At 35.5% G+C, this 14,654-nt stretch overlaps 6 protein-coding genes across 6 annotated transcripts; all 6 read left to right on the plus strand. All coding sequences in view use genetic code 12, as the record gives it.

The window, feature by feature from the left end:
• Window positions 1-1,900: 1,900 nt before the first annotated feature.
• On the plus strand, window positions 1,901-3,142 carry CORT_0E00910 (hypothetical protein; the record flags this gene model as incomplete). The annotated part of the gene is made up of 1 exon (XM_003869764.1): window positions 1,901-3,142. The coding sequence occupies one exon, from the start codon at window positions 1,901-1,903 to the stop codon at window positions 3,140-3,142; it is 1,242 nt and encodes a 413-aa protein (XP_003869813.1).
• Window positions 3,143-3,514: 372 nt separating this feature from the next.
• CORT_0E00920 (hypothetical protein) lies at window positions 3,515-4,624 on the plus strand (the record flags this gene model as incomplete). The annotated part of the gene is made up of 1 exon (XM_003869765.1): window positions 3,515-4,624. One exon carries the CDS (start codon window positions 3,515-3,517, stop codon window positions 4,622-4,624), a length of 1,110 nt encoding a protein of 369 aa, XP_003869814.1.
• An 878-nt stretch (window positions 4,625-5,502) lies between these two features.
• On the plus strand, window positions 5,503-6,603 carry CORT_0E00930 (hypothetical protein; the record flags this gene model as incomplete). Its single annotated transcript, XM_003869766.1, has 1 exon — window positions 5,503-6,603. The coding sequence occupies one exon, from the start codon at window positions 5,503-5,505 to the stop codon at window positions 6,601-6,603; it is 1,101 nt and encodes a 366-aa protein (XP_003869815.1).
• A 1,354-nt stretch (window positions 6,604-7,957) lies between these two features.
• On the plus strand, window positions 7,958-8,335 carry CORT_0E00940 (Pga53 protein; the record flags this gene model as incomplete). Its single annotated transcript, XM_003869767.1, has 1 exon — window positions 7,958-8,335. One exon carries the CDS (start codon window positions 7,958-7,960, stop codon window positions 8,333-8,335), a length of 378 nt encoding a protein of 125 aa, XP_003869816.1.
• A 779-nt stretch (window positions 8,336-9,114) lies between these two features.
• Window positions 9,115-10,005, plus strand: CORT_0E00950 (Ilv6 regulatory subunit of acetolacetate synthase; the record flags this gene model as incomplete). Its single annotated transcript, XM_003869768.1, has 1 exon — window positions 9,115-10,005. One exon carries the CDS (start codon window positions 9,115-9,117, stop codon window positions 10,003-10,005), a length of 891 nt encoding a protein of 296 aa, XP_003869817.1.
• Window positions 10,006-11,021: 1,016 nt separating this feature from the next.
• Window positions 11,022-14,378, plus strand: CORT_0E00960 (Zcf27 transcription factor; the record flags this gene model as incomplete). The annotated part of the gene is made up of 1 exon (XM_003869769.1): window positions 11,022-14,378. The coding sequence occupies one exon, from the start codon at window positions 11,022-11,024 to the stop codon at window positions 14,376-14,378; it is 3,357 nt and encodes a 1,118-aa protein (XP_003869818.1).
• Between the last annotated feature and the right edge of the window lie 276 nt (window positions 14,379-14,654).

Genomic DNA, 14,654 nt, shown 5'->3' on the forward strand with positions numbered 1-14,654 from the left:
TTATCACTGTTTATATATTTACAGGTATGGGCTTATGTGAGCTCACCAGAGCCTTGTTCATAGTGTCACACGAATATGATATAACCAATTTAACTGCATCAAGTTAAAAATAAATTCAATTTTGTTTACATGGTTTAAAAATAGAACATCCTACATACTACATACACAAGCCCCCAAGAAATAAAGTAAAATGCATCTCAAAGGGGGAAGGCAGTTGTTCTGTGCAAATATTTTATGCGGTTATAATAGATCATGTAATAATGCATGTGTCACAACACAATTGTTTAATCTTCGTCTCCCTTTCAATTAATAATACACAGACGCCAATTTATAAAGTGCAAATATTTTTTCTCCTTTCGTTAATACAAAAAAACAAAAAAATCACAATAAAAACCACACAATCATTAGATTAAAGGCTTAGACGACTTTAGCTTATTGTAATATGTCTAACATGTGTGCCAAGGAATTGACCTCCATTATCTTGAATACATTGACTGAACACAATGCAACAATTTAGAAGCGTAACGAAAGGTTATGAATTTTCCAATTTTGTGAGTGAATAATTTTTTTGTCTGCAAATCGCGCTGGCTGTACTATCCAAATCAGGACAATTAATTAAAATCATCTCTAACACCCACCATCTTATCTGTTAGAACATCGAATTAATCGAATCGAATCAGCAGACTTGATTGACTACCCGTATTTCCAAATCACACGTTTTCCCTCTTTCCCCAGATCATGTTTCTACTCTGTCGATTTTATTTTATTTTGTGGTCTATGAATGTAGGCGCAGTACAAATTATGATCCAACCTCAAACTCAACTTAAATGCGGTAATCTAGACAAAGTCGTATTACCAAAATGTAAGCAACAAACTATGGCGAGACGGTTTACGACGTAGACTTTGTAAAGAAAAGGTGAAACTCACAACAATATCGGCGCGTTTCTTAATGTGTCTAATAGACGGACGCGGCTTAGACAGCGAAGCCTTGTGGTTGCACCAGAACACGGCCACCGCAATGAGAAGAGACTAATAAGCCCTCTTGTAGTCTTTAAAGAGTCTTACGTGATTGGCTCCGAAACAAGCCTTACTCGAATGAGAGTCGACTCGCGTGCCATTGTAGCCCAGACCAATCTACTTCTCTTGTTTGACAAACAGCTAAAGACTTAGCGCTGGGAAAAGAACACTTAGAAAGAGAAAATGAGTTTGATCATCTAGAACACAATACAGAGTTGCGAAATGTATGTATAACTTTGCTAAAATCTGCGTGCACTCGTGGTTTGTCTGAATGAACTTTTTGTCAGTTGGAACTGACACTTCTGTTTTTGAAGCTCTCGTGCATAAATCTTGTATAGGGAGATTGTGACAGATAATTTGACTAGTTTGTAATACATATATATTGAAGGATTGCCTATCAATCGATACATTTGTTTCTCAAAAACTTGGACGAGAAAGGTCACATTCAGTACTTAATTCAAACACAGCAGATGACACCAGTGATATTTCATCAAGCGTCATAGTTAAACGACACACCTTTTTCGGGATCCATTGAAGTTGTGACAGTGTGACCACACTCTCAATCGGCTGTAAAAACTAGACAATAGGAAGTGGTAGCTCACTCCATAGAAATAAAAAGAAATTTTAAATTAATGACATTGTAAAAAAGATTCCTTTCATTCATCTGTTATCAGTAGGCCCAAAAACAACTTACAAACTTTTAATCTATCACCCATTCACCCACACATAAAGAACAGACCATCATCATAACCTTAAGATTAATAGAAGACTTTGCCACAATTAAGACATAAAGCTTACGACCATTTCAACCACAAAGTATATACAGCGAAGTAAACCCCACACCCTTCAATACCGCCCTATTTCCATCCCATCGCCACTAACCATGTATCTTGAACTAGATCAACCTGAAATAATACCACCATATAACCGTACGCACGGCCATAATGGTAAACTCAGCACAGCACTCCTCGTAGTCATCATTACCCTACTGTCAATATTTGGTATAATTTCCATCTCAGTGCTAATTTTTTACTTTGTTCATCGATCAAATAGAGCCACTGAAGATGATTTGAGAAGAGAAGAAGAGAATCAAGCATACCTTGAATTAAATAGTGATGAACAAGAATTGTTTTTCCAGTCGAGGGAGTTTCTTGAAATGAACCCCTATTATATTGGTGATTTAACTTTGAGTCAAAACTTGTCTATTCAAGAAAAGGGCATAAATGCATTTGAATTTGTTAAAGATCAAATGTTGACTAATAATGATTTATTGATTGTTAACAAGACGGAGTTGAATTTTTTCAAGAATTTTGAATGTTCTTGTCAAACGAATTTACCAATACCAATGAAGAATGAAGTGTATTATTATGAAGCCAAAATATATTCGTTACCGGAAACCAGCTCCACTGATGGAGATATAAATGATACGTTAATATCTATAGGTCTTGGAATTAAGCCATACCCTTGGTTTAGACTACCGGGTCGTCATCCTCATTCAGTAAGTTATGATTCAGATGGATATAGAAGACACAATCAACCATTCCATTTCACATCAGAACCCCCATTCCCTAAATTGTCAAAAGGTGATGTAATTGGAGTCGGTTATAGAACTCGATCAGGTACAATTTTTTTCACTCGAAATGGTAAGAAAGTAAGTGAATCAAAATTAGGTGGTCATATTAAAAATTTCAAACTCCCACGTAATGGGCAATTATTCCCCATTATTGGTGCCAACAACATCTGTTCAATTCATGTCAATTTAGGACAACGTGGGTTTGTATTTATTGAAGCAAATGTGAAAAATTGGCGATATGCACCTTTAGAAGGAACGGGACCAGCACCACCAGCTTATAATAAATTCAATGCTGATATATTATTGGAAAGATCGGAAATTGATGAAGAGGAAGATGATCGATCAAATGATTTCCCACCTGATTTTTGGGCCACTGTTAATAAGAATAAACGTGAAGGTAGTAAAGGTCGCATAGAGGGGGAAGTGTACGATGATGATGATGATGATGATGGACATTTTACTTATGATGCTTATTCAGAAGTTGATTCTGATGATGAACAAATAACGTTAAATAGTTTACCCCCTCCGTATGTACATGGTGAAGAGGAATAAATAAAACTTTATTTGGTAGGTGTTGAAGATTATTCATGTATGGAATATACAGTTTTCTCTATTATGAAACTTTAGTGGAGCTGATTTTGATAATCAACATGTGAGGTTGACTGTTTTAAGCCGCGCTATTGACATTGTGTGCGTGTATGGGGGGTAACCGACGGATACTTTTGTACGAATTAACAAAATTAGCATCCGTTATCTTTAAAGCCGCACGCACAAAACACATTTTCTTGATCATTTAACCCAACATGCATCAACCCTGACAGAACAATTGCTTTTGTATAAAATGACATTCAGATTCTTTCATCTTTCATTTGTTCTCCACATCCTTTCTTCTACTTTTGATCAAACAACTTAATCTATTTTACCATGTCATTGAGAGCACCAAAAATTACTTACAAGGCGTGGACTTATAAAAACGGTAGCAGTCCAATCAAACTCGTTGATGAGACAATCGATCTAGTTAAGGGCCCCAATGGCGAATACGTTGCCCCTGACGGTAAGATCTTGGTCAAGATCAACTATGCTTCATTGAATCCAGTTGATTACAAAGTTTATCAAAAGACACCATGGATATTATCCTTTTACAATACAAAAAAGGGATTTGGTAAAGATTTTTCTGGTCGAGTATTATCAGTTGGAGCTAATGCTCCAACTGATGTTAAAGTGGGCGATATCGTCCAAGGTTTAAATTGGCCGATTTATGGTGGTGGATCATGTGCACAATACTTGTTGGTTAATCCAGTTTGGTCACCAATTACTACTGTGCCAACAAATATCGATTTAATTGAAGCTGCTTCATTCCCATTGGTTTTGGGTACTGCTATGCAAATGACTCGTGATATGAAATTCAAAGGCAGTAAAGTATTAATATTGGGAGCTGGTACTTCTGTCGGTAGGTATAATGTTCAATTAGCAAGAATTGGAGGTGCTAAAGAGATTGTCACTACTAATTCAAGCAAGACGAGTGAATTGATAACCGAGTTAGGATCTACTTCACAAATTGATTATCATAAACATCCAAACTTCTTATACCCGGTATTGGAAAGTGTTAAACAATCAGACAAATTCGACTATATTATCGATTGTTGGGGCGGTGATCAATTATTTCCAGAAATTGACTCTATAATTAAGAAAGGTGGTATTTATTATACTATAGTTGGTGATAGTCCAGGAGTTGGATGGGATGCCATCGTAGGAACAGCTAAAGCAAGAATTAGAATGATTGGATCGAGATTAGGATTAATCAAGTATCATTATACCATTGGATTACTTAGTTCAAACAGAGGTAATAGAGGGTGGATTAATTTAGCCAGAGATTTGCTTCAAGAAGGAAAATTACAAATTTTTGTTGATTCAGTTTACCCATTTGATGAATTGCATGAAGCTATCGATAAATTGGAGAATGGTAGAGCCCAGGGCAAGATTGTTTTGGAAGTTGCAAAACCAAATGAGGAAAACCACAATCCATTCAAATAAGGAGAGAGAAGGGAGAGTACATTAAAGATTGTTTACTTAGTATGTAGAGATTAGTAATCATTCAACGGTTTTCGTTCCATCTCATCCCGTCCAATTTCGACTATCGTCTACACAAATCAATTCTGCATTTGCCACTTTTTAATGCTGGCTGTGTCCGACTTATCGTCTATAAAGAAACAAAATGTATTGTACTTAAATATCGCTTTCTTATAAATAACGGATAAATAAATTTGCGACAGACGAAAAAGAAAAATATAAAACAACGGATACTAAGTTTGAAATAGGAAATTTATCCGGGAAAAAGAAAGACAAACAAAATAAAAATTAAAGTTAAGAAGCTTTTATATTGTATTTTACTACACTTTGTTACAAGTGGCATACGACATTAAACATTAAACACTAACAGCTTCTACAACTAAAGCAAGGATGGTTAATACGCTATAATGGTTATCACTTCCATTGATTATGTATTTAAAGGTCAAGAGCAATCAAAGAAAAGTTTCTGTTAAAGTTGCTATTTCCTTAAAAGATCCACAGTTTAAACTCTAACTTGTATGATGGGAGTGGAGAAAAAGAAAAAAAGATTCCTTCGGTCGCACTCTGTCGCACAACACTTCCCACACCCCGTTAGCCGTTCCTGGAACAAAACTTACAAACACACACTCTCTGACTGTGTAACAAAACTTTTTATTATTTATCTCCGGGTTCAGAAACAATCATCTTTTTTTAAATTCACCTTGTGATGATGCATAGACATATATAAACATATATATAAACAACATCAATTCCCGAATTTCATCACCAGCCATTGTCACTCATCTTATATCTTTTTCTTTTATAACTTCTTTTATAACTACCACATATAAACTACTGCAACCATGGCTTTCAAAACACCTGTACTTGAATATAAAGCTTGGGCTTACAAGAATGGTAACCACCCAATTGAATTGATCCAAGAGACTGTCAATTTAGTCAAATCCGCCAATGGCGAATATATAGCTCCAGAAGGCAAGATCTTGATCAAAATCAACTATGCTTCATTAAATCCAGTCGATTACAAATTATACAAGGCTAAACCAGCTTTTCTTCGTTTTATCAATTCGAAACAAGGTTTTGGTAAGGATTATTCAGGAAAAGTTGTTTCAATCGGTAACAACACTTCTACTAAAGTTAAGGTTGGTGATTTAGTTCAAGGTATTCAAGCACCAATGATTGATAGAGGGTCATGTGCTGAATATTTGTTACTTGATCCTACTAAATCTCCAATTGCTACTAAAGCAACAAACATTGATCTTGCTAAAGCTGCTTCATTCCCATTGGTTTTAGGTACTGCTATGCAAATCTCAAGAGGGTTGAAAATTAAAGATGAAAAGATCTTGGTTTTGGGTGCAGGTACATCAGTTGGTAGATATGCTGTTCAATTATGTAGATTGAAAGGAGCTAAAGAAATTGTTACTACCAACTCAGGTAAAAATGCTGAATTAATCAGTGAATTAGGTGCAACTTCACAAATTGATTATAGAAAAAACCCAAATATTTTGCAACAAGTTTTGGAAAGTGTTAAAGAATCAGGTCCTTTTGATCATATTTTGGATACTGTTGGTGGAAAAGAATTGTTTCCTGAAATTAGTACCATTTTGAAAAAAGGTGGTGCTTATCATACTACAAACCCAGGAAGTTCATTTTTCGCATACACCAGTTCTCTTTTGAGAAAGAAATGGGCAGCTTGGGGATTACTTGGGTATGATTATAGTTTTGGATTTTTGGATTATAATGGGGGTTGGATTGAGTCAGCTAGAGATTTGGTTCAAAGTGGTCAAGTAAAAATTTTTATTGATTCAGTTTATCCTTTCAATGATTTACATCAAGCCATTGATAAATTAAACAGTGGTAAAGCTCAAGGCAAGATTTTGTTGGAAGTTGAAAAGCCAACTAAAGAAGAAGAAGCTGAAGAAAGAAGACAAGGTGCCCAATTATAGACCATACATAGATAGATGTTTTTTCATTTTGTTATTTTGTTTTTAATGAGAATTTTTTAATTATTAGAGAATCAAAGGTGTAGAATTCTTGAAAGCGTATTGAACTTTATTGTAGCCATATATCTGCAGGGATTATTAATTGAAAAGATATAATATAGAAGGTTTGACTTTTCTTAGTTTGCACGTTAGGTGCCAAGACAACGGTTTAAGTTGCATTTTGTAAGAAAATTACAACTACTTCACATAACAATAAACTTTCAATTAGATACACTCTTTTGAAAAGTATAACAATGTCTCTTGACGTGACTTCTGTAACAGTTTATGGACCATATTATTTAAAGATTTTTCTTAATGTCGTGTGATGATTAAATTTTTGAATAGCTAAAAAGATCTAACCATTTTGGTCATCTACGCCTCTATAAATATCACATCGTTAAGCTTTTGTAGATATTTGAATAGAGATTTTCTGGTTTAAAATAAAGAGATGATGGTTAATCTACTATTCCCTTTGTGTAAATTATTTACGAGCGGCGTTTTCTATGAAATTTCACATCTCTTAACCATTGACAAGTTTTCCAAATTGTCAAAGTCTAGAATCAAAGTCGAAAACAAGAGAAAAAGCAGTTTGTTAATGGCTACAATGGCTCTCTTGTAAAGTATCAGGCTAAGCAATTAGTTCCATTTATAATGCACCTAGAAGAAATCTACATTAGAAGGCTATATGCGAACACTCAAATGTTCTCATAAAAAAGCGCAAAGCAGATAGGTAACTTCTTTTTCTTTCCTTCATATTTCGTTGCATGTCATGCATCAAACAGAATATATACGAGAAATGATCCAACCTTGTCTAAAAGAATTTTTAGTTACCCAAGTAGATTGACCATCATCCCACCACAAAATACATCTCTTCATTTCTTTTACAAGGTTGTTAATATAGGCTTTTGAGCACTTTTACACGTACTAACTTTAAATTTGACGAAGGGAAGTCTCTGTTTTGAGTTAAATTGATTTGAATCACATGGTACACTACCCACTTATTACACAATAATCTTATTACATACAATATATACAATAGCAATCTAAAGTAAAGTAAAGTAAAGGAGTCAGTCAAGTCACCCATACAAACTTATATTTATTATTTATTACAATAGTATATACTCTGCATTGTTATGCATAGTAGCATACTTTAACAATAATATATCACTTTAATTAGTTGGCATTATATATATATATATATATAAAGTATCACAAATCTCTCTTCACTGTCCCCTTTTCCCCTTTATATATAAGCGCTTGAAATTTCCTCTTCTTTTTAAAAGGTTTATTCTACTACAATCAATTACTACATCACATTATGAAATTCGCTACTGTTTTCACTCTCGCTACCGTCACTTTGGCTTTAAACTTGGACCAAGTCAGATTGATCAATGAAAACGAATTGGTTATTCAAGATACTGAATATGGTTACCCAGCAATTGTCAATTTGAAAGAAGAAGATTCTTCCGAAGCTGAAGCTAAGAAGTCCAAGTCGTCTACTAAAGTCACTACTACCACTTCATCTCATGTCACTTCAGCTACTACCACCACTACTACTCACTCATCAAAGAAGCACTCATCTACTTCTACTAAGCACAAGACTTCAACTCACTCAATTACCAAGACTGCTGGTGCTGATGCCGTTGCTGCTAGCGTAGGTGGTCCATTGTTGGTTGCTTTGGGTTTGTTGTTGTAATTTTAAAATTGCTATCCAACAGGGAATCATTTTGAAAAAGTGGGTTTGCTAATGCAGCTCCTTTCCCACACTAAGAAAAACTTTTATTTAATTAGTTGACAATTTCTTTTAATATACAATAAATTTACTTTGATTAGAGAAGAAACAGAGACTAGGATGACTGTCTATAAGAGCAGGTCGCCACGGTTTATACCTCTATTGAATATCTCTGCTTGTAAATGTGTGGCTCTTTCCCGAGAAGCCTAAAAAAAAAGGACTCTCGAGAAATACGAATTCGATGAAATTACCCTCCCCCCCCCCCCCCACGTTGTGCGTATAAAGAAAACCCCTTGACGTCACAAAAAAATGAGAATCAATTTGTATATTCAAAGACATTGTAATCTTTGCAATTCAAAAGGGTAGCTCTAAAATAAATCTCACCTCAAAGTATGTGCTTCTTGCAACTTTGATTATGCCAAACTGGAGATGCCGGATTAGGCGCCGGTTTTCAATCGACCGGTAGCGTTTTCCGTATGAGCGAAAGAAATGAATCATATTTTTTCTTTGGCCGACCATGTTCGCACCAGTGCGTTTCAAATGCGACCCAGTGGCTTTTTTCTTCCTTTAGCCTTTCGACTGACAATTTACACACAGTCGACCTATTTTCCTAACTCGCATTGTCCTCAGTGACTCACCACCAAAGAAAAAAAATATTAAATCAACTCCAATATCTCAAAATTTTTCATCATAACCTCAACCAATCCAACTCTATCCCCCTACACACAGATTCGTTTCTCAAGATGTTCAAAAGACCATCTAGTCTTTTGAGACAATCAATCAGAGCCAAATCATCAAGCTCTACTTCAGCTTTAGCTTACAAGACATTACATCGTAATCAAAAACGACCACCATTACCGACAATTGATACCCCCAACTGGTCAGCCAACACAGCCGTATCATCAATTCTTTATGAAACTCCAGTTCCATCAAAAGCCCCACCAAAACAACATGTTCTCAACTGTTTGGTGCAAAATGAACCAGGTGTCTTATCGGGTGTTTCTGGTACTTTGGCAGCTAGAGGATTCAATATTGATTCATTAGTTGTTTGTAATACTGAAGTTAAAGATTTATCACGTATGACTATTGTATTAAAAGGTCAAGATGGAGTTGTTGAACAAGCAAGAAGACAAATTGAAGATTTAGTTCCCGTATATGCTGTTTTGGATTATACCAATGCTGAAATTATTAAACGTGAATTACTTTTAGCTAGAGTTTCGTTATTAGGACCAGAATATTTTCAAGAATTGATTGCTACTCATCAATTACATATTGATGATGCATCATCTATCCCTGATTTGTCAGCTACTGAATCAGCTTTTCATCCATCAAATTTAGCTCCTAGTGAAGCGTTGAGACAAAAACATATGCATTTGGATCATATCACTACAATTACTAAACAGTTTGGTGGTAGGGTTGTTGATATAAGCGATAGAAATGTTGTTGTTGAATTGAGTGCTAAACCAAGTAGAGTTTCTGCATTTGTTACTTTGTTGCAACCATTTGGTATTTTGGAATTGGCAAGATCAGGTATGATTGCATTACCTAGAACTCCATTGAATAGTGGTGAAGAAGAAGAAGTACCTGTAGATGCTTCCGATATTGTTGATGCTTCTCAATTACCACCAGGTTAATGAAACTATGAATAAGAGAGGACCTCTTGTATAAATGATTGAGTAGTTTTATATTCTTCAGTGACAATACACATTGAACTTGTATAATATTCAAAACAAGAAAAATCCTTTTACAACACCTCTGATTTAACAATTCTATGTTTACAGTGACTTGCATATGTGTTGGCTTTGAATATGATTTACGAGTTGACTGTTATTTTCTTACGGTGAAACCTAAGCCATTTGCTTAAATTTTTGTTTAATTTTGGAATGTCACTTCCTATGGATTTATTGTTACTTTGTCAAAGTAAGCAAACAATGGCTATATTTACACTTTCAACTAAGTGATCGACTCTTTTTGGCTCCTGACACCAGATGCAAAGTTGTCTAAATTTGTATTCGTTGGATGCAATATATACAACACACACAAAAAAAGCAACACAATTAATCAGTTGTGTAGCACAGAACCAACTGAAATTTTGCTCCCGACAAGGAATACAAAACCGTACATACTATTTAAGTAGTCCATGACCATACCAACCTCAAACATTCCTCTTCATCCACCTTATAACACTATTCTTCTGTTACTCCTCCAGGAACCAAAACATTCGTCTTTGTTTCTGTAGCGAGTGTTTTTAAACGAGAAGAAGCAGAAAAGGTTTCTGTTTGTGTAACACTAGAAAGAAAATTTCCAACTAAAAAATATTACACTTACGAATAACATACACTACCCACTTATCTGCCTGTCTGTGTGTGCACTGCACTTTTATGCAAGATTAATCCTTTTACAACTACCCGCCTTTAGACGAAACAGACCAGATACATCTTATAATACATGGACTTTAGTACACAAATGCAAAAATTACAACACATTGAGGGAGAATCTAACAATTTGTGAAGAGACTTATAATCTAGGTAAACTGCTTTCTCCTGGTTTGATATACAAATAAATAGTCGAGGTGGTGATATGCATTTGAATCAAATTGATCTCACCAAAATCCAATATCAACTCTAGTGAGACGCTACAATAGGTTATAATGCTGAATCAAGAGTCACATCGAGGAGACAACTCAAATAATACACAATATCAGCAGCGGCAGCCACCACCAGGAGCGTTCTATTTGCAACAGTACCCAACAGGCTATTTTCAAACACAACCATTGCCTGAACCGCCACAGTACCTAAATCAGCAGTTCAGACCACCACCGCCACCACCACCATCACAACAACAACAACAACAGTTGCCCCTACCGCATCTGTTAAATGCTCGAAATGACCAACAAACGCAACAACAAATTCCACCGTCACTACTACCAGGGGTGCAGTTGTACTATCCACTCACGTATCAACAAATCCTTCCATTTTCACAATACGCACCAACCCAACTACAACCGAATCAACCGGTGGTTGATTACCAGTATCAATCTCCCTCACAACAGCCTCTACAAAACTTTGCACCACCTGTCGCAACTAACTGTGGACCAGTTCGCTTCCAGGGAGATACAAATTCCATTTCTAAACCTCAATCTCAATCCCCTACAGTGAAGAAAGAGTTTGAACAGGGACAACATTCTGCTGTATCACAAGTTCCCCCACCACCCACAGTATCATCATCATCTCCTTCACAAAGCTCAACTAGACTGAAACATCAGAGCCCATCACTAGAAAAGTCATCAGTTGAGGAAAGACCTTCCAAGAAACGACCGAAATCAGTTGCCAAATTGTTATCGAGAACTTCTGTCACTTATCCGAGAAAAAGAGCAGTTACTGCTTGTGATACATGTCGATTAAAGAAAACGAAATGTGACAATGTACGGCCTCTATGTGGATCTTGTGCTCGTAATGGGAATTCAAATTGTCAATATAGCACTGACGATCAACTTAATGATTATTCTAGTTATGATCCAGCATCATTGAACATTTTGACCAAATTGGATGTGATATTGAAAGACTTGAATCAAATAAAAACGAATGGATCTGGCTGTACTTGTACCAGCAGTGACAAAAGCGCCACAAAAACAGTTAATAACGGAGCAGGCAATGGCGTTGACAAGAGAACCAAAGAGCAGGAGTTTGGTGATTGTATTTGGAACATGTCTGTTACATCAATTATCGATTGGAATATGTTCAAGCAAGACTTGCATGTGACGCAAGATGAAGTGGATAATACCAAGCAAAGGCTACTCAATCTCTACGATAGAAACAATTTTATACTCCATGGCGAAAATGAAGCGACTCACGCATTTGAGGAAAAGTTTAATGATTTCAAAATTGCTGAACAATTGTTGATGGGTAATTTCACTAATATAATCAACTCATTCTTTGTCAACATGTATACGAAATTACCCATTTTGAATGTATGTGAATTTTTCACAGCTTTGGAATTATATCAATTTTTATTATCCAAAATGCCACAACTAACGTTTGTAAAAGTGCTTGAAATGTTTGAAAAAGAAGATTTACCACGACTGATTGTCCAAGTATATCAAGATGCGAAGATTGAGTTGAATGATTGGGAAATCGAAAAGCTAAACCTTTTGGTGGAATTTATTCCATTGATTTTGCTTATCTCTGCTCTCGGTGTGTCGGCCATACCAGTGCATTTAAATAATTTGACTACATTCAAAAACTCATTAGACGAATCAGCTTCAACATCACTTGGTTGTTTAAGTGGTGCAAATTGTTTTGATGGGATTCCAACTACATTCACTTCGAATAGGACACTCATTGCCTATAAGCTACTCGCATACTCACAATCTATCATCCAGATGTTTCCCTTTGTAATGAGGGAAAATACAATTCGATCAACTCAGTACTATTTACTAAAAAGTCAATTGCATTTACAAAACAACAACCCATTGCGTGCTCATAAATTCATCGTTAGTGCCAGCAGGAACATCATGTATTATTTACAAAAAACAAACAGCATTAGTAACAGTGACCGCGAAAACAAGGAAGTGCTTGATCGACTTTTTTGGACATGTTTAAAACTTGAAAGTGAGTTAAATACTGAATTGTCTCCATTTGTTTCCCTTTCAGGTATACATCATTTTACACCACCCACCTTATTCCCCAAAGTTCCTGAACCATTGACCGATCAAAATCGGGGTAAATATAGTGGTTCTGTTTTAAAATTGACCCAAAAGTATGATGACCAGTACACATGGTATTATTTCTTGACTGAAATAGCAGTGCGAAAAGTGGAGAATAAGATGCTTGATGATTTATACTCATTAGAGTCAACAATGAACCATGCTTGGGATCTGGAGAGATTTGCCACTGAAACAGTATGGACTGACTTTGTCCGATACTTGAATCAGTATAATGGAATTATAAACTCTTTAACTCCAGAAATTAGACATTTCGTTTTACAAGAAGTCGATGTTGATTATATTCATAAACGGATAAAGAAGAAGTACGATAGGGCTCAAAATAACGGATCAAATGGAATGAATGACCAAAGTCAACAACCACGAGAGGAATCCGCGGAATTGTATAATGATATTTTTGACAATTTAGATGAATTTTTGATTGACGATGACTTGTTACTTCGTGCACAATCAGAATCAATAATGTACATAAAAACAAGAGTTTTGGCATCAAAGTTGCTTTTATTTCGTCCATTGGTTTATTTGATCTTAGAAGATAAGATTCCATTATTGGAATTGATTAATGCCGCCGCTTCTGTGTTTAGTAACTCGATATCTCAACAATCTGTTTTACTTGAAAGCAACCTTGGATTTGATACACCCATTTCATCGGATTCAAACACAATCACTGATTCTAATGAATTTTCAAGTTCATTGGATATTGATTTGGATTTCTTCAATTTAAATAATGCTCCATTATTTTATCAAAAACAGTACCCTGATGAGGACTTTTCCGCTTTGATTGAATATACGAAAAGTGGTTTAGATGATGCTACTCCAGAGTCCGATGAAGAGTATTTCAAAATTAATGATATGGCCACAGCTAGGGCCAAGATATTACGCATCTTTTTCCAAAACTTAATCTCGATACCAAAATTGAACATTCCTCGATTATCATGTCACCGTCATCCTGGAAGTTGGTATTATATACGTAACTTGTTTATTGGAAGTGTGATGCAATATCTCTTGTTCAAAAAGATTCAACAAGTTATAATCACTGCAGGTTCAAGTAAAGAGTTGCAAAACTTGACGACGCAATCAATGGGAGGTGAAGGGGATGCATCTGGTGATACACAAGCGAAGTCGTTTGAAGAAATAGTGCAAATGGTTTCCAGCGTGGTTGGGAAGGAGAGTATAGTTACTAATTTGGAACATCTGAAGATTGTATTTGAGTATTGGAAAGATGAAATGCCAGATTGTGGTATATATCAAGAGTTTATTATCAAAATGTTGGCGGAGTTGTAAATAAAGTATGAACCAATATAGAATAGACGATCACAATGTATTTACATATTTATGTGAAGTCAATTTCTTCTCGTGGCTTTACTAAATTCCACTGATCTTTTAGATAACCTTAATTTTTTGTATTGTTCTTCAAAAATGTGCAATTACGCTATTATTTTCATTTTTCTACTCCGATCTCGCTAAATATTTTGGTGCAAAATTTCGTTCAAATAATTCTTTCTAAAGTGAAGAAATACAGAGAAGACTCTATATTACGAAAGCAAAACATTCTGTTTG

The sequence above is a fragment of the Candida orthopsilosis genome, assembly GCF_000315875.1.
Source record: "Candida orthopsilosis Co 90-125, chromosome 5 draft sequence".
Lineage (NCBI taxonomy): Eukaryota > Fungi > Ascomycota > Pichiomycetes > Serinales > Debaryomycetaceae > Lodderomyces > Lodderomyces orthopsilosis.